Raw genomic sequence first — 21,071 nt, 5'->3', positions numbered from 1 at the left:
TCTACAAATACATCAACATGACTTAAGTGGTCAGATAACTACCTTTTGTGATGTTTTTTAACCTTGAAAAAGTTGCCAATTTTCAAGATGCAGGTGAGTGAAACCGTCTCTAGAAAAAATCATTATGAAATAAGAACAGTAAAATCAATTAAAGAAAGAATAATAGAACAATAGATTTAAAAAATACAAGTATGAATACAATAATATCATTTTAGAGACAAAATTCAGGGGGAAAAGGGGGGTTCTTTGAAGTGGTATCCTTAATATCTGTATTTTTGTGAATTATTTCCCTTGATGTCCTGCTTAGTCAATTTCTAGCAAAAGTGCAACCCATATAAAATGGGATTTTTGTTAGCATAAAACAAGTCCAAAATGATGAGTCTCTTCCTTTATTACCTTTAATCATGAGTTCTATATTTTCTTCCCTAGTCCTTCTACCAATACATTATATAAAGGATAAGGATCATAAAAAGGAACAATCAAGACTGTGCTAGAAATAGAATGATGATGTTGTATAAATATTGGTTGGAACATAACAAGGATATATCGCGGGGGGTGGGGGGTTAAATTGAATGACAATAAAAAAAAAAAGCAGCCCATGCATGAAGCCCTGGATCCTCACGTACTGCATATCAGCAAATGGTTGTATAATATAATACAATATTTTTTTAATTTTTCCAAATTAAAGGGCCCATAAAGAGCATAAAATTAATAACAACATGACATAAACATTTCAGAGTGATTAAAGAAACATAAAATAATAGTTCAAATGCATATACTTTAAAGAAGATTTCATACAGCAACGTCACATTTAAAACACTACAAAGAAGACATGTGCATTTTTAAGAATAGACAAAAAAAAAAGAAACATTAACCATTCAACCTCGCTTATACAAGTTATCAAAACACCAATTTGGCTTTTGATGAGCTTGCAACTTTTTTGCAGAAAGCTTGACATAGGGAAAGTGATCCAGTGTCAGCAGTGTCAGCGTTAACTTGCTTCTTTTAAGCTTTATATTTTAGAAGGTGGAAGGCTTGGTTGCTTCATTTTTTGTATATAGATGCCTTATGTTAAGAAGTTTCTGTCTGTCATACGTCCATTTATATCCTTGTTTTCATTTCTCAGTGACTACTTGAAAAATGTTAAGATTTTTTGTAATGTTAATTTCTCTCTAATTATGGGTAATAGGATAACTTTATTTGGTATGTCTGTGCCTTAAATTGCTTGTCAGACATTTTTCACTTGACCTTGACCTCATTTCATGAATCTGTGAACAAGGTTAAGTTTTCGTGGTCAAGTCCATATATCAGATACTATAAGCAATAGATCAACTATATTTTAGTATATGGAATGATTGTAAGGTGTACATGTCCAACTAGTAGGTGTCATCTGACCTTGACCTCATTTTCATGGTTTAATATTTTTGAGTTTTGATCTTTTTTTTTAATACTTTATGTAATAGGTCTGTTAAACCTAATTTATTTAACCAGTCTTTTACAATGTTAAACCATTTACTTGTTTTCTCTTCATTTTTATATATTTTATGGACTAAAGTGTTAGCTGAGTTCACAATGTGGTTAAGGAATTTATAAAAGCTGAATTTTAAAGTACCACGGGGTTCTGTTTGTCTCAGCTAAACAGGCTACATTTGTTGAGGGGGGATAGGACCTTTATCAAGACTCCGGGATCAGGTGTTTTTAAGCTTGGGATTTCCGGATCCGGGAATTATTTTTTTCAAAATTTGGGATGTCTGGATTTAATTTTTTTTAATTCGGGACCTCAGGATTTTGTGTTTTTAAGCCCGGGATTTCGGGATCAGGACTTCCTACCCTCCCTCTTTGTTGTTTTGCACTGTACCCTTAAAATTTCTTTAATAAATTTAATATCTAAATGTTCAAATGGATCTGAATCTTTGAACACTTGGTTTACACCCCAAACTTCACTTCCATAAAGAGTTATTGAAACAACTAAAGTATCAAATAATTTTTCAAACATATCTAAAGAGACTCATAGGCAGATCCATGGGGGGCCCTGGGTGCTCCCCCCCCCCTTTCGTGGGAAAAAATTGTTTGATTACATATGGAATCATTGAAGCATGACTGGAGCGCCCCCCCCCCCCCCCCCCCCTTAGGTCAGTCAGCGGGCCCCCCTTAGGAAAAGTTCTGGATCCGCCACTGAGACATTTTTTTATCAATTTTAAACCAAGCCCTTTTCCATGACAAGTATTTTGAATAACTTCCTGAACAATTTATAGTTATTCCAATATTTGATAGTAATTAAACTGAAACCCAAATAGAATCTGAAAAAAAATAATATAAATTATTTTATACAAAAAAAAAATCTTTTTTCTTCTGATTTAATATTTTGAAAATGCCCAAAAAAAATCAGGGGGACTCCCCGATTTGTCCCCCAACGGCCTCTATGCCAGTGAACTAAAGATATATACATCATTAATTGCTGCATTTGAATTACAGTTGTATGTCAGTTCTTGTTTAGTTTTTGGTTGTTAGACATATCATTATCAAAGCTCTCTTGGGTTGGAGTTACATTTACTACACGCTAGAAGACAGGTTACCCACGCTGATTAAAAACTTACAATTATTATACTGTGCAAACTGACACCAATGCAATTAATGCATTACTTTGTTTGTTCTGCATTAGTTTAATGCATCCGTATTTTTGCAAATTCAACCTTGACAGGAAGTGAAGAAACAGCTACACGATCATTTGCAGCGCAGAAAAGTCGTCAAGCAACGTTTTACTTTCACCCACTGGCTCCAAAAATTATGCCACTATGTCTATAATTACCCTTGTATCTTTGGATGATGGCGAGACTATAGATCTCCCTGAAGAAAAAACTATAAAAATTGGACGTGGCTCTTTCTTGAAGGTAATACAAGTCTGAAAGTGATTCTATATTTGCAGTTTGAGCTAAATAATATATAATCGGTTAACAAATTATCTCCCTTTGCATATTAAAAAAAATATAGTTTAAGTTTCTCAATTATTAGATGAAAGTGCAATGTTTAACTAAGCAGACAAAACTAAAAAAAAAAGTTGTTAATTGTGATAAAATACTTTAAAGAAATCATCATTCAATATAAAAAAGAAGATGTGGTTTGATTGCAAATAAAGACTACTTGACCTCCACAAGCAGGGGTTTAAATTAGCGGTGGTCCGAGGTCCGCGACCTTCCACTATTGCAATCAGACTTTCGATTTGGTTACAAGCTACGCCCGACGGAACTTTGATTGGAAAGAAAATAAAAATGCTAACCTTTGTACATACATGTGACAGAGTGTTGTCAAACCACGGGTAACAAGAATGACCGAATAACACTGTTATTATCCGAATAACACATGTAATGACCGAATAACACTTCAAATATCAATATTAACACATTTGAGTGACTTTTAAACATATATTATTGAATAAAATTATAATAGAAGTGTATTTTATAACCTAAAAATGATTTACAAGTTGCAGGTAAGTTAATATTGATCATTATAAATTTATGGATATCGGTGTGTACTTCCAAGATGGATACGTCTGATCTAATATACAAGTTAGAAAGAATTAAGCCTAATGCAGATTGCTGGCTGTGTAGTTTTGATGTAGTATCAATGTACACTAATTGCCCGATTGATGAATTATTATCGGCAGTTAGAATTTCGTATGATCAGATTGATAAATCTGCTGGCAAAATCAAATGCCTACCGACGGATGATTTAATCTATCTCCTCAGATCAATTTTAGAGAACAATATTTTTGATTTTAATGGACAGCTATATAAGCAAACAATAGGAGCCGCGATAGGAGCAGTGCCAAGCCCGGAAATCTGTGATATACTCATGTATAAAATTATGAAAGAAATTCTTTCTAAGTTTGAACATAGAAAAAATATTTTTTTCTATGGAAGGTATCGTGATGATATTATATTAATATATCACGGCGATTTGCAGGAAATAAAGGATTTGCTAGAGTTAGCAAATAATCATCATCCGTTCCTGAAATTCACACTAGAATTCTCATCTAAAGAAATAATATTTCTAGATGTTAATATTTTCAAAGGAACTAGATTTTCTAATGAAAATATTTTGGATGTGAAAACACACTTTAAACCGACAAATGCCTTCCTTTATCTAGATCGTAAAAGCTGTCACAGTAAACATGTGTTTGCAGGGTTTATCAAGGGCGAAGTAATCAGATACATTAGAACAACAAATAATGATGTTGATTTACAAAATATTTTATTACAGTTCAGATCGAACTTAATAAAGAGAGGATACAAGGAGCTGAAAATCGAAAAGTACATAAATGAGGCATTATCTTGTAATAGATCGGATTTAATCAGAAAAAAGGCCAAACAAAACACAAAGGAAATTCCTTTAGTATTGGCAACGAAATTTAATCCATGCATTCATAAATTAAAACAATGCATTAGTAAACATTGGGATCTACTAAAAATGGATGCAGTTTGCAACGAAATATTTTCACGCAAACCAATAATAGCTTATAAAAAGCATAAAAATATTGCAGATCTATTGACAATGACAAAATTAAAATAAATTGATATAGGTAATTCCCTGATGATGGCGGGCCTACAATGCTTAAACCCTTTCATAAATGTTATACATTTATCATTAGCATATAATACAAAAACCGTCGAAACATTATATTAATGTCGGATTGATGAAAAGCAATTGAAAGTCTAGTAATACTAGCATCATGTGATCAATATTTTGTAATTTAATTACAATAAAGTACTAATAGTATGTATACAGAGTCTTCCGAATAAGATTTTTTACTATCGGAATTCAGACTGATGTTGGAATACGTGGATGTTAGGTGTCACTTTTATACAAAGATTGTCCGGCATTTCTTCTCTGTTAAATGATGAATCATTAATCATTAAGAAAGCCGATAAAAGTAACAATGTTGTTATTTTAGATAAGGTCAATTACCTTCTTGAAGGCGATCGCCAATTAAATACACAACATTACACCAAATTGGAAAACTTTGACCTAAAAGCACTAAGATGTAATATCAATACATATGTCAAAGGCATGTACACCAAAGGTGTTATAGATTACTCCACATTTAATTACCTTAATAATGGTAATCAAATTGATTATGGGCCTGGGTATATGCATATCTTGCCTAAAATACATCGATTAAATGAATCGGAATTAGTAAAAATCAATAAATATGGGTTTAACATTGATAACATAATGCCGCCATGTCGGCCAATCATATCTCAGATTGGTACTGTCACAGAATTTATTGGACGCTATATCGATTATTTTTTAGTACCTATGGTACAAGAACAACACACGTATATAAAGGATACGTCAGATCTAATATACAAGTTGGAAAGAATTAAGCCTAATGCAGATTGTTGGCTGTGTAGTTTTGATGTAGTATCAATGTACACTAATTGCCCGATTGATGAATTATTATCGGCAGTTAGAATTTCGTATGATCAGTTTGATAAATCTGCTGGCAAAATCAAATGCCTACCGACGGACGATTTAATCTATCTCCTCAGATCAATTTTAGAGAACAATATTTTTGATTTTAATGGACAGCTATATAAGCAAACAATAGGAGCCGCGATAGGAGCAGTGCCAAGCCCGGAAATCTGTGATATACTCATGTATAAAATTATGAAAGAAATTCTTTCCAAGTTTGAACATAGAAAAAATAGCCTAGCCCGGAAATCTGTGATATACTCATGTATAAAATTATGAAAGAAATTCTTTCTAAGTTTGAACATAGAAAAAATATATTTTTCTATGGAAGGTATCGTGATGATATTATATTAATATATCACGGCGATTTGCAGGAAATAAAGGATTTGCTAGAGTTAGCAAATAATCATCATCCGTTCCTGAAATTCACACTAGAATTCTCATCTAAAGAAATAATATTTCTAGATGTTAATATTTTCAAAGGAACTAGATTTTCTAATGAAAATATTTTGGATGTGAAAACACACTTTAAACCGACAAATGCCTTCCTTTATCTAGATCGTAAAAGCTGTCACAGTAAACATGTGTTTGCAGGGTTTATCAAGGGCGAAGTAATCAGATACATTAGAACAACAAATAATGATGTTGATTTACAAAATATTTTATTACAGTTCAGATCGAACTTAATAAAGAGAGGATACAAGGAGCTTGAAATCGAAAAGTACATAAATGAGGCATTATCTTGTAATAGATCGGATTTAATCAGAAAAAAGGCCAAACAAAACACAAAGGAAATTCCTTTAGTATTGGCAACGAAATTTAATCCATGCATTCATAAATTAAAACAATGCATTAGAAAACATTGGGATCTATTAAAACTGGATGCAGTTTGCAACGAAATATTTTCACGCAAACCAATAATAGCTTATAAAAATCATAAAAATATTGCAGATCTATTGACAACGACAAAATTAAAATGAATTGATATAGGTAAATCCCTGATGATGGCGGGCCTAAAATGCTTAAAACCTTTCATAAATGTTATACATTTATCATTAGCATATAATACAAAAACCGTCGAAACATTAAATTAATGTCGGATTGATGTAAAGCAATTGCAAGTCTAGTAATACTAGCATCATGTGATCAATATTTTGTAATATAATTACAATAAAATACTTATAGTATGTATACAGAGTCTCCCGAATAAGATTTTTTGCTATCGTAATTCGGATTGATGTTGGAATACGTGGATGTTAGGTGTCACTTTTATACTAAGTCACTCAAATGTGTTAATATTGATATTTGAAGTGTTATTCGGTCATTACATGTGTTATTCGGATAATAACAGTGTTATTCGGTCATTCGAGGTACCGGTCAAACCACAACTGGAGATTTGGAAATTTTCAGCTGGAGTTTTGGTCTCATAACTGGAGATTTTTTATCGACCTACGCAATGGTTTTTTTTTTGTGTGTTTAAACTGCATATCTTCCTTTTTTTTGGGGTTAAAAGAACAATAATTCCATACCTTTAAACACCTGCATATCCATTTTTACTTGATAAAAATCTAGCAAAAAATATGACAAGAAAAACCTTAAATAATTATCGAATCATCCAAAAGTTTTGAAGTTACACATAGGAACTAGTGCTCATTAGGAATCCTTGTGTAGTTTATTATAACCTGTGCTTTTGGCTAAGATGTCAAAAAACAATTGTATGAAATATTTAATGGCTGAAAATCTCTTAGGACAAGTAGTTTAGATGTCCCAAATGGCAAAAGTCGCAGGAATATTGCTTGTCATCAATACGTAGTACAACTACGTCAGTATCTATTATATAATAAGTTCAACTGTTCATGCTGTTGGTGGCAATTTCAAAATAGAAGACAATTTTTTTGTATCTTTTCAATTTGGAGACAGGGGTGCAAATTAGCGGTGGTTCGAGGTCCACGCACTTCCTCTTTTGCACGCGAAAATTCGACTTGGTTTCTAGCTATGCCAGACGGAGTAACCTTCCACTTGAAAGAAAATAAGAAATAACTTTGCAAACCTTTTCATCAAAGTCTCCAAATAAACGATCTAAAAACTTATTTTCAACATTATAATTCATGACAGCGATGTTCATTTTGTTCAACCGCTAGCATTATACAGAAAATCGCTGACAAATAATGTGTAATTCAAGTAAAATTGTATCTGATTGACAAAAACAACATTGTAAACACGAAGATAATGGCTGCCGTGAAGACAAAATTTTACAATATTGGATCCGATTCTGGAAGTGGATAAGGGTAATTCCGGGTTTTGGCGATCAATTATAAAAAATATCCAGACAGGAGACGAAATACATCTATGCACGGTAAATGAATATTAAACAATAGAATTAAAAACCAAAAGATATATGTAAAGAAACAGAAAGCAGAATATATTTTATACAGACACTCAAAATTACTTTTTGACAAATTTTAATGTCAAAATCCAATACAATTTGACAGCTGGGAACAGTATATCTATTAACAATATATATGTTCATGGAATCATGGTCACAGTATAAATTTTCTTCATCAGTGATAAATGATGATAATGCATGTGAGATCATGCTTTTAAAGTGTAAACATATTACTTCAATTTTGAAGGGTTATTTTTTTCTCAATTTTGAAGGGTCAATTAAAGTAGCTTGAAGTTTCTTACTTTATTTTCACAAATAATGTAACTATATTATATAATACCTGAATGTAAGCAAATCATATGATATATAGGTGGCGTCCTTTAGGCCACTCTACCAAGGGGTGGAGCCAGCCACTTTAAAAAGGGGGGTTCCAACTATATGTCCCCATTCAAATGCATTGATCAGCCCCAAAAAAGGGGGTTTCAAGCCCCCCTGGATCTGCCAATGCTATTCCCTCCTGCTTGATAACTTGGAAACAGTCGAGATTCCCACCCCTAAACCATATATTCAAGTATAGGACAACATGATAAATCAAATAAGATATAGGGGGAGTCCCCGGAGTCACTCACCCCTCCTGTTTGAGAACTTGGAAACGGTCGTGATCCCCACCCCTTAACCATATATATTCATGTTTGTGACAATATGAAAAATCAAATGAAATATAGGGAGAGTGGCTGGGGGTCACTCCACCCCTCCTGTTTTTGAATTTAAAAAACGGTCTAGATTCCAACCCCTAAACCATATATATTCATGGATGGGACTATATAACAAATCAGATGAAATAAAGGGGGGAGTCCCTTGGGTCACCCCAACCCCTCCTGTTTGAGAATTTGAAAACCATTGAGATCCCCACCCCTTAACCATATATATTCATGTATGGGAAATATAACAATTCAAATGAAATATAGCATGTATAGGGGTCACATACCCTACCCCCTCCTGTTTGAAACCTGGAAACTGATGAGATCCCCACCCCTAAACCATATATATTCATGCATGGGACAAAATAACAAATGATTCACATTTACTATGAGCAGGTCAGACAGATCTCACCTTTGATCCAGGTAGTAGTGAACATTTGTCTGATTTGTGTCTCATAACTTTTGTACAATATATGCAATAGAACACAAACTCAGTTTTCTTTCCTGGGAAACCAGTCCATTCATACTATTTCATGTTCGTACTAAGTCAACTTGTACTACTAGCAGTCAACTAAAACCAATGTTAACTACCAAGTAGAACAACTGCAATCATTGTGAACTTGTACCACTGCAGACTTAACATAAAAACTTGATATACATTGATAGATGCATTGCTTTTGAAACCTTGATAACATATAAATTATTTGCCTTATAATTAATTCATAAGATAAACATAAATGTACTACATATGAATGTTTAATGTTGAAGCAACATTGCCATTTAGTTTTCATAAATACGTTTGCCTTGGTTTTTGGTTAACTGCCCTCAACGCTTACAGCGCTTTGATTTTTTTTAATTTTAGACAAGTATTTTGCAAATTCAGATAATAGACATTTGTAATAAAGCACAAAATGTCAAAAACAAGTATGAATGTTTCAAGTTAAACAATAATATATGAATACTATTTCGAAAGACAGATAATAATGGATCACAGCTTCTATAATACTAAAATTACGAGGTCCAATTTGTCAGCCGTCATCACGTAAAAACGACGAATCACAGAATTCAACTTTATATATAACTAATATAGTACAAAGCAAGGATCCGGAAATTTTTTCACCTAATTTCGGTCATTTTCATATAACTTAAAAGTTGGTGCCCCTTTTCAAAAACATTGTCAAAATCTCATTACTGCATGCTTGTGCTCATACTCGTAGCATCAACGAACTTGTTTCACTGTTGCATCGCATTTACTTCATGATTTATCCTACCATTTTCCTAAAATCGATCAAGAGCAATTAAGGGAAGGCAACAGTTTAAAAATAAAATGATTTTAATGACTCAAAATGATAATTTTCTCAGTCATCGCTTACGTTTCTTTCGATTCTGAAGTCGAAATTAAAACCGGATGTACTACGATAATACTAAAACGAACAATTCCGGACTCATTTCCGGGATTAGTTTTGTTGATCAAATTCACAGGAAAACATCCGCTTTTTGATGTTTTACCTTTAATAACGTAAGAATATTAATGAAAATAGTTACACTTGCTTTATTTAGCATGAAGCAATTTTAAATTTACGATTTAGTGTCAAATCTGCGGAAGAGAATTTCAGGCATGCGTATTACATAGTAAACAAAGCACGTGTGTTAATAGTGAAAAAAATCTTTTTTCTACGTAAATTAAATCAAGTTTTAATTAAATTTTAATCATAATTGATAATTGTCTTAGCTGAAAAGTAATTAAATAATGAAGACAGTTGGTATAATTTTAATTTCTTTATAATTTGGAGCTTGTGATTAATAGTCCGGTGTGAATTAAAAACACAGGTAAAGAGATTAGCGATCATTAGCCAATAGCTCCCCGAGGCATTAATATAGTTATTAGGAGGGCCCTCAGGATTATAACACTTTACTGGAGTGGCAGTTTAATTACATAAAATCGATAAGAAAACAAAAACATGTTCAATATGGCGATTTTGAAACTCGATCTCAACGAAATGACCGAAATTATTTCTGTTGAAAAATAAAATTTGACCTAAATCCCAATAAATGATTTAGGACTTTTGAGTTTCCGAATCGGTCATGTCTGGCATATATGACCGTTTCCGGACCCTTGGTACAAAGGTGTAGATTAAAAATTACACCACTCCAGGCCCTTTTGTTTTCCACGTAATTAATATTGCCAATAATTAAGAAGTTCCGGGTCGAGTCCGCTACAGATACCAATATTATATTCACCTGTTAGCTATTACCTTATCTGTACGTTCCGCATCTGACAGGCGCACCACCAAACGTTGTATTCAGGATTAATATGCTATATACACGAGTCATAACCACAGGGTTGACACTACTAAATTGTCAAATTGTTACCTATTGTAGTATTTTAATCAGTAAGACTTTCTAAGATAACAATACGAATACTAAAAATCTGGACTAAAAATAAGGCGTATAGGTACAGTTTTCAATTTGTTAGTGGGCATGACGTAAAACAGCGAAGCAAAGAATTCAACTTTAATTATAACTTATATAGGACAATGCTGTTGATTAAAAAATACTCCATTCCAGGACCTTTTGTTTTCCAAATAATTAATATTATTGTTTCAGTTCGACGGGTTCAAACAGAAAGACTTGAAAGCAGAGAAAAACTGTATATCTTATAATCGGCATGACTTTGTCAGATGACAATACTAATACTAAAATTAGGCTTGCGCATAGTTATATACTTTAATTCAGTCACGGACCCGTGATATCACGGGTGTGTTCTAGTATAATGCTAAAAAGACATGTTTTTCAAAAACGATATCAAAATAAACAATGCCAAACCAACTTAAATTTCACAGATAAATATTAATTTTATAAAATTAAAAGAGTTAAACATTATTTTAGAACGATAAAAGTGACACACACATGTATATCAGCATCAGCAAATAAAACAATTATACTATGCATGTTAAAAGCTGGTGTTTGGTATAAAACAAATATCATTGAATCACCGATAAGCATGTCACCTCGGTTTTAAACAGTTTTGGTTTTATAAAAAAAATTATAATAAATTTTTCAATTTTTACGGCATATTCCACAAGGCCAGAATATCATATTTGCTAAATCAGTGAGGCTAACTTTTCTTAGTGACAGGCATGTTGAAACCCTTCCACGATCTTTAAATGTCAACAAGTATTTAATAATATACAAAACTTTGAAGAGTTCACCATGCAGTTGCGAATATTAGACCTCGGGCACTGATTTTTTTTTAATAACGAAATATACGTTTTGATTGAGGACAATATCGTTCATGATTCTTCTTTTTCCTCTTGTTCATATTTATGGCTTACTTATATACAATTTTGAAATCTAAAATGTAACAACACTATCTATACACTTTTGACAAAACAAGCAATGATTTATATTTTTTTTTTATTCAGGAAAACACTTATTGTATTATTAAAATATTATTATTTTTTTCTCTCTGGCGCTCCTGGGTGCTTTTTAGTAGGACCAGATGGACAAAAATATAAGTGGTAGATTATGTACATGTACACAGAAACATATATTAAACAAGAGATTGAAATTTCCTTTAAAAGAATGACAAAGGGAGATCATTTTGTCTAATCTTGTCACAAATCCCAAGGCAAGACATAGATATGATGTTTCCAGTGTCGTCATCAATGCATTAGTTTGTGATTAGGTTAGTTTATAGGGAATTGCTAGTTGTAGATCAATGATATTTGGTATGCATATATAATAACATTTGCACATCTCATTTCCATGGAATTTTTTTGCCCTGTACCTTCAGTCATGGTTCATTGACTGAATATTTTGTTTCACTTTTCATGTTAAAAGTATTGCTATTTTAAATTCAACACTTGAAGAATGTTGACATGGGTTGTAGTGAGGGAGCAATTTTACATCTCCCATGCAGCTACTTTCTATGTTTGAAATCTTACAACACTCATTGTTTGAAGAAACATTTCTTCAGAGTTTTCAAGGCTTTACTGAAAGAGAAGGATCAGTGATGTTTTAGTACAATGTATATATCTTTTGTATAAAATTGCTCCCCTACTACAACCCATGCCAACATTCTTTAAGTGCCTGTCCCAATTTAAGAGCCTGTAGTTTAATGTTCATGGTGGTTGTAACGGGTCCATGTCTATCATATTTGTTTTTCATAAATTGCTTTGTTAGGCAGCAACCATTTGATTTTCTGGGGGGGGGGGGGGGCTATGGTTTTTTTTTTCTGGACAAATTTTTTTTTCTCAGAATCAAAAACAAATTATTTTTTTTCTCCAAAAACTGGAAACAAACTTTTTTTTCCAAAAAAAAACATAGCCCCCCCAGAAAATCAAATGGTTGCTGCCTTAGGTTTTAGATTTCTCAATAGAATAGTTTCATATTTAGCAGGCATGTCTTGCCATTTTGATGGTAACATGCAAATGGTTATATTACCGTACTTGATTAATGCAGTGACAGTAGTCCAGATCTAGTATTGGTCTTGTTTTAACTTTGCATACTAATTATATCGGAGCTTTTGTGAGTGACAACTGTTTAACTACAACTGTAATGAACACTGTATGTAGTGTGTATGAATATTTTGTATTTTGCAGGTATCTGATAAAAGAGTATCAAGAAATCATGGAATTTTAGATGTAGAAGATAATAAGTTATATCTAACACCTGTGAGTATGGATGACATATCTATAACCTTGAGTTATCGAAAAATTAGGAACTTATATTCTCTGACAGTATCTGATGAAATTATAGAATTTAGTGATGAGGTTTAGTTGGACAGTACACACCAAACAATTGACCTGAAAATCATCTGCAACTAATTAGAAAAATTGGCTGATTCTAAAGATTTATAAATATTCCTGGGATACCGCTTTTCATAGATTTTGTATATAAACTTGGAATTAAGGTGAACCAGGAATTTAAATGTTGAATGAAGAACAAAATGTCTATAGGCATGTTATGTTTGTACACAGAATTTTGAAAAGCCACAAAATCAAACATCCTGAAAAATGCAGTTTCTTTCAATTTACAGAAATTGATACCAACAAAAATAAATGAATATATATATAGCATAGTATATATAACCTCAACTAAATTATGAATTGATTAACATATCTGTATAATATTCCTCACTGAACTGGTTCTGTTCAAATAGCTCTGTAACATAATAAACAAATATCAAAAGCATTACATAATTATTTGATGTCTACCTCTCAACATTGTTGAGGGGGGATAGGACCTTTATCAGGATTCTGGGGTAGAGTTTTTTAAGCTCAGGATTTCTGGATTGACCCTTTTGGGATGGGGGAATTTTTAATTCAAACTTCGGGATGTCGCTATTTAATTTTATTTAAATTCAGGACCTCGGTATTTCATTTTTTTAAACCCAGGATATGGGGATCAGGACCCCTCCTACCCCCTCATTTTTTTTTAAACAAACTAGTGTTACTCTCCAAAAGGTGAATGACAGAGAATATTAAAGATGCAGTAAAAGTGTTTGCACTCTTTTGTTACAAATACTAATTTTTGCTATAAACAGGCTTTAGAGATTGTTGGACACAAACTTTGTGACCTTGACATATTCCTTATATTTTTGTCTAGACACATGGTAATCCTTGTTTTTACAAGAAGGATGAAGATGATGAGTTACCATCATCATTAACTAAAGATGTTAGGATAGAACTTAAAGATGGAGATATTTTTGGATTGTTGCCAGATAAGTTGTTCTACAAAGTGGAATACAGCCTTGTCAATGGATCAGAAAAAAGGTTTGTTAATATATCAAAATAGATTTGTAGTCTCTAATCCTGTGAAGTGACTCATTTATTCTTATACACTGTATTTATCCAGTTGGAACATTTGAACTGATGGTAAATAGTTGTATAAATAAACCAATTTTTCGAACTTAGTTATGACTTAATCATATATCTGTCTATGAGATGTAGGTCCGATTTCGTGAACAAAAGTTTCAAGGGGGCACTGCTACCTTATTATTATATGACATACTATACAAGTTGATATAAGAATCATGTAAAAAGAAAAATTGGTTTATTTACACAATTATAAAAAGTATGTTCCCTATTGGAAATTTTAAAAACAAGGGTAAATAGTTTCTAAGGAATCAAAATAGAATAAAAAAGAAACTCATTGTTAACATGGTTAATGGATTTTATTTTTTAATTATTTTCAGACTTTCTTTTCAAAATATTTTTTTTATGCATTTGCTGCACTAGAAGATGCATTAAGCATTACCCTTGTACTTCCTTTCATACGTACATCCTTAATTAGGTCCAAAAATTCTTTTCTGTTCTTTAACTTCAGTTTGGCTCAACCATATATATGTAATAAAACTTAAAACACAATGCTTATTATCACAAAATACAGATCATGTTTGAATTTGAGTACTGTCATTTTCACCGTTCTTGATTGATGCCCATTTATAACGTTATATGCCAGCTGGAACATCAACTGTGTCCATTGACACATTCTGTATTTATTTAGGAAAGGGATATCAGTCAACAAAATATAAAATAAATTTAAACTAGAACTATTGTGATTTTTTTTTTCAGTGAAACTAAAGAAAAAAAGAAAGAGGAATCAGAAGGTATATAACTTTACTTACAAATTATTTTCTTATATGCAAATTGTAACTCATCACATGATTTTCTTTAATAACTTCTAAATTCTTACTTACTTTATTGTACAAGAAAAAGTATAATTTCCATGGTAAACATTAAACAACCTTTGTCTAAGAAGGACAGACAATGGCATTGCACACTGAAATAAGAATAAACTCCCAGAAGTGTCTTGCCTTAGTAACTAGTTATGAGTTAATGATATATCCGTCTATGAGATGTAGGTCCAATTTCGTGTACAAAAGTTTCAAGGGGGCACTGCTACCTTATTATTATATGACATACTATACAAGTTGATATAAGAATCATGTAAAAAGTTATTTATCACGTCGACTTCTGCATATGTGCATACTCTGTTTATTATAAAGATGAGCTAACAAAAATCAAGTACTGTACACTCAGAATTTATTACATATAATTATAATTACAGTTTTTGTAGTAAGGACAAAATGCAAGATTTATCATTGTGAAAATCTGCATACACTTAAATGTTGCAGATTCTTAAAATTGTGATTATCACCAAGTCCATATATTTGTAATGACTAATGAATTTAATTGATCGATTGCTTCTCATAAAAGTTACTGTTTATCTTTAATAATATTGTCTGTAATATTGATAACAGATCCTAGCTTAAAACAAAAAGAAGAAAAAAAGGTAACTTTCTAATACCATGTTTATATTTTCAGAACCCAAATCAAAGAAAAAAGAGCCACATATAAAGGTCAGTAGAAGTAAACTGATAATAAAAAAATGAATTCCTAACAATTTCCTTTAAAGAACAATTGAATCAAACTTTGAATACTAGATATACACAGAGTTGTGTTTTTAGATGTGTTAGGTAACAGTAAACAGTCCCCTAAAGGGCATTCACCATATCTTGATGAAAAGCCAGCTAGTCTCTGCTCATGCTGTATGCTTATCATAGAAAGGGAACTTTTTTATCAGGATAACAGAAAAAAGTTTTGCATGGGGGTAATAAATGTATGAGTTACCTGTTTGGATAAAAAAAACTTCAAACACATCTTTTGCTAAACTCTGATGAAAAATAGTTGTCATTGAATGGATATTTTATGGAATATAAAAAGGTCATAAAATCCCTGAAATAACTATTATAATGTTGTTTATATATACATGTATATGTAAACTAATAATTGAAGAGTGTCGAAAAATATTTACAGAATGATGAGAAAATTGTCAAACCTCCTGGAGGAAAGGATATGGCATTACCGATAGACAAGAAAAGAACACTACCTAGATGGTTGATTGAGTCAGCCAAATTATCTCCCCCTAGTAAATCTCCTGTCAAAGCAGCTCCAAAACGTGCAGGTAAAATTATCTTCTTTTTGACTTTCGAACAGGACAGTGACACATAACAGTCAAACATTGTCTTCCTCCAGAAGAAAGCAAACTTAAACATCTGTAAAACAGGAGCTTTTCCTATTGTAATTTAAAACTTTTTTTAAAGGGGACCAGATATGATATGAGTCCAAACTGACCTCCTTTAATGAGAGTGCTCAAACTTATAAGCATTGTCATTATTTTCACTTGTCACTGTATAGGCTTTTATTTCTCATTAATCATTAATATAAACATGATAAACCTTGTTTTCAAGACATGTGCAGTTACGATTTTTGTCCCTATAATATTTCAATCACTTGTTTTAACTGAAATTTAAAAAAAGAAGCCAAATAGCTACACCATATGCAACCTATGTTTGTACATACTGGGGTATTCAAGTTTCAAGTGCATGTTGTCTCATTGGCAACCATTCCTCATCTCCTTATTTTTAGCTCACCTGGCCTTCGGGCCAAGTGAGCTTTTCTCATCACTTTGTGTCCGTCGTCATCCAGCGTCATCTGTTAACTTTTACAAAAATCTTCTTCTCTGAAACTACTGGGTCAAATTTAACCAAACTTGGCCACAATAATCATTGGGGTATCTAGTTTAAAAAATGTGTCTGGTTCCAACCAACCAAGATAGCCGCCATGGCTAAAAATAGAACATGGGGGTAAAATGTAGATTTTGGTTTATATCTCTGAAACAAAAGCATTTAGACCAAATCTGACATGGGGGTAAAATTGTTTATAAGGTCAAAACTTATCTGCCCTGAAATTTTCAGATGAATTGGACAACCCTTTGTTGGGTTGCTGCCCCTGAATTGGTAATTTTAAGGAAATTTTGCTGTTTTGGGTTATTATCTTGAATATTATTATAGATAGAGATAAACTGTAAACATCAATAATGTTCAGCAAAGTAAGATTTACAAATAAGTCAACATGACCGAAATGGTCAGTTGACCCCTTTAGGAGTTATTGCCCTTTATAGTCAATTTTTAACCATTTTTCGTATATCTGTAATCTTTTGCAAAAATCTTCTTCTCTGCAACTACTGGGCCAAATTAATCCAAACTTGGCCACAATCATCTTTGGGGTATCTAGTTTAAAAAATGTGTCTGGTGACCCGGCCATCCAACCAAGCTGGCAGCCACGGCTTAAAATAGAACATAGGGGTAAAATGCAGTTTTTGGCTTATAACTCAAATACCAAAGCATTTAGAGCAAATCTGACTAGAGTTAGATTGTTTATCAGGTCCAGATCTATCTGCCCTGAAATTTTCAGATGAATCAGACAACCCGTTGTTAGGTTGCTGTCCCTGAATTGGTAATTTTATGGAAATTTTGTCGTTATTTTGTGTTATTATCTTGAATGTTATTATAGATAGAGATAAACTGTTATCAGCAATAATGTACAGCAAAGTAAGACCTAAAAGTAAGTCAACATGACCAAAATGGTTAATTGACCCCCTAAGGAGTTATTGTCCTTTATAGTCAAATTTTAACAATTTTCATAAAATTTGTAAATTTTTACTAACATTTTACACTGGGCCAAGTTCTGTAGTATAGATAGAGATAATTGTAAGCAGCAAGAATGTTCAGTACAAACACATCACCATCACCAAAACACAATTTTGTCATGAATCCATCTGCGTCCTTTGTTTAATATTCACATAGACCAAGGTGAGCGACACAGGCTCTTTAGAGCCTCTAGTTATTTTCTATGGTGAATTATGCATCGATCTCATATTTAGTGATTTTCTTTATATGGGTTGTCACTATCTTGAATTTGTTTCTTGTTTTATCATAGGTTTAATATATTTGCTAACATTGATCATACAAGAGTTATAAATAATTCTTTTTTTCTGGTATAAATTGAACTTGTGTCAAACAAATGACCATATTCTGTCTTTAAACACTAATTTCTTTATATAAGTATAATTCAAATAAATGTTTCAAAACTAAAAACTCTTGTTAAATGTGTTTTTTATGCTAACACATAGCTGATTTTTCAAGCTGTGAAACACTTATGACCTGTGACTGTTTATTGAACTATATATTGGACAGAATTTTTTACAGATTTAATTTTTTTTTCTGAAAGTGAAAGGATCATATTTACATTAGGATTGATCATATCAAAAAATGTTTCGGTGCAAAAATATTCTGTATTTTATTGTTGACATTGAGTGTTGATTTCATTTTATTTACAGCACCCACTCCAGTTAAAGCTAAGAAGAAACAACCTGAATCTGATGAAGACTTTGATGAAGAAGATTATGTTCAGGAAAAGAAGCCACCAAGGAAAAGGGGTAATAAATCTTAAATATCAAAATCAACATTCAACAAAACTACATTGTCAGGAAATTAAACGATAATAAAGACAACAACAACAAATCAATTATCGCATGGTAAGAGTTTATTCTGATAGACATGGGTGGCATCTTCAGGACTATATAACTTATGAAATCAACAGTGAAGTACAATTTGCTGATTTATTGTCAGGAAATATACAATTCATTTATAAAAGCTTTAGTAACAGGAAGAAAAGCAAGGCTAGTTGAGTTTCTCCTGTTCCATAGTGAGTATAAAACAATTTTGTATAGTATTATTGATGAGTTTGGTTTTTTTTTTGCTTTTGTCTGTTGTTTAATTGAAATTGATAATCCGTGGGGAGGATACCAAAACGAACTATGTATTTGAATATTACTGTTTGTTTGCTAGTTTAGTTTAAACGTATTTATTTAAAGTGGATTGGGAAAGAAGTTTTGCAACTTATATTAATCCCTTTCCACTTTGCGGGTGTGAGTACTGCCTTGTAGCGGCATTAGCCTGCTCACATAGACGTTGGATACCAGTAGAAAATACTGTATGATATATAGATATGGCTGAAGCAAAATTGTCTTTTTTCAGAATAAAAACTTTGTTGTCTTTAGGTTTGCCTTTTTAGGGGTCAATTTATTTATTTCAACAAAGGTCAAGTCTGTACATCTTGTATGTAAATTATATTTACATTGGATTATTTTAAAATTTTATAGTTTTACCGTTTCCAACAAAAGTCAAGAAGAAATATACAGAGTCTGATGAAGACTTCAATGATGATTTAGACGATGAGGATTATGTGGAAGAAAAGAAGAAATCAAAAAAGAGAGGTGAATTTTCTGTCTTGAAAAGACAAATAAGATAATATGTGTATCCGTCACAGCAAAAAAACATTATAACATGTAATTACAATCTGTGGGACAAAGGAGTAGGTGTGGGTAAGGGCCTAGAGTCGGTTTCACAAAATAACTTAGAACTAAGATTGATCGTAATTCATGAATAATTCAGTATACTTACGATTATTATTTGTCTTAAGTACTTTTATGAAACCAACTCCTGAATATCAAGTCTGTAATTTCAAGATGAAAAGTGTCTCCCGTTGATGATATACATTTGAGAAAGTGAAATGGATTTTGTTCAAATTTTTCCAATGGAACAGTCACATTTACACCCTTAATAGACGACCAAAAAAAAAGAGATTGTCTGGATTTCAACCACATTAAGACCCAGGAATGCGACATACAGGGTAAGACAAATTAAAACTTCATGTGAGATATGGTATTTGTAATAACAATACTATTGTTACAAGATCCTATATGTCTATGCATCTGAATTGGCCTGTTTTCAGAACAGTTAGCGAAAATTGATAAATTGAAATTGATTGTGATGCCAAACAAAAGTATATGTTTGGTTCCAGTTACTCAACCAACCTGAAATCTTTTTTTTCCATCACTAAAAAAAAATAAAATCCAACCATGCCATTTTGTGGAATTTGGAATTTCATCTGAACTTCTCTTAGCTACATCTAAATTGCAACAAATTCTTAACAGAAAGCAACAAATTAACTAAAACTTAATACAGTCGATTCCACTTAATTGCATACCGCTTAATAGCATAATTCGGTTAATTGCATACTTTTCTCCTGCACAGAACCATTTTCCATTCATCTAATGTTAAATTGTACGGTTATATGCATAGCCCCTCAAGTGGCATTTCGGTTAATTGCATAGAAAATAATCGCCAGCTATATATGCTTATTTAAAACTGACGAGATTTTTGACCGGAAACAGCAATTTGGTAAGTATATTTTTCTTGAATGCATCATAATTTTTTATATTATTTCACATTTACTTCTGTGTTATTTAAATAAAGTTTTAAAACAGTTTCTTTCGTGTTTTTATGATTATAAAAAAGGCCTCGATGTGTACACAGGTAAAGTTTCCCATATTCTATTTTAAGCCTCGAGGTCATAAAGATGTCAATCAGCTGATTGTTGTAAAAACACAACCATTTTATGATCTTCTATCTCAAAAGGTGTTAATTATTGATTGCATTTCAAACATAGTTCATAGATTATTTTTAAAACAATAACGCCTGCTAATTATCGATCATTATCCAATGTGCAATCTCGTAATTTGGCATGGGGTGATCTACAATTATGTTAAATATTACAGGGCATTTATATATGGTTGAAGAATTTCATACATCAATCTTT

General features: G+C 32.1%; 1 protein-coding gene across 2 annotated transcripts in view; it reads left to right on the top strand.

Moving 5' to 3' along the window:
* Positions 1-2,534: 2,534 nt before the first annotated feature.
* LOC143068807 (uncharacterized) overlaps positions 2,535-21,071 on the top strand; it is a 36,503-nt gene continuing 17,966 nt past the window's right edge. For both annotated transcript variants that reach the window (XM_076243112.1, XM_076243113.1), the window contains exons 1-8: positions 2,535-2,891; positions 13,164-13,235; positions 14,170-14,336; positions 15,138-15,172; positions 15,891-15,925; positions 16,383-16,530; positions 18,748-18,846; positions 19,573-19,686. In XM_076243112.1, the coding sequence (XP_076099227.1) occupies positions 2,796-2,891; positions 13,164-13,235; positions 14,170-14,336; positions 15,138-15,172; positions 15,891-15,925; positions 16,383-16,530; positions 18,748-18,846; positions 19,573-19,686 (766 nt within the window). In that variant the 5' untranslated portion in view covers positions 2,535-2,795. The remainder of the gene's footprint in view (positions 2,892-13,163; positions 13,236-14,169; positions 14,337-15,137; positions 15,173-15,890; positions 15,926-16,382; positions 16,531-18,747; positions 18,847-19,572; positions 19,687-21,071) is intronic.

Source organism: Mytilus galloprovincialis, chromosome 3 (assembly GCF_965363235.1).
Source record: "Mytilus galloprovincialis chromosome 3, xbMytGall1.hap1.1, whole genome shotgun sequence".
Classification (NCBI taxonomy): domain Eukaryota; kingdom Metazoa; phylum Mollusca; class Bivalvia; order Mytilida; family Mytilidae; genus Mytilus; species Mytilus galloprovincialis.
The sequence above is the reverse complement of the archived record's forward strand: the minus strand, read 5'-3'. Positions and strand labels throughout refer to the sequence as shown.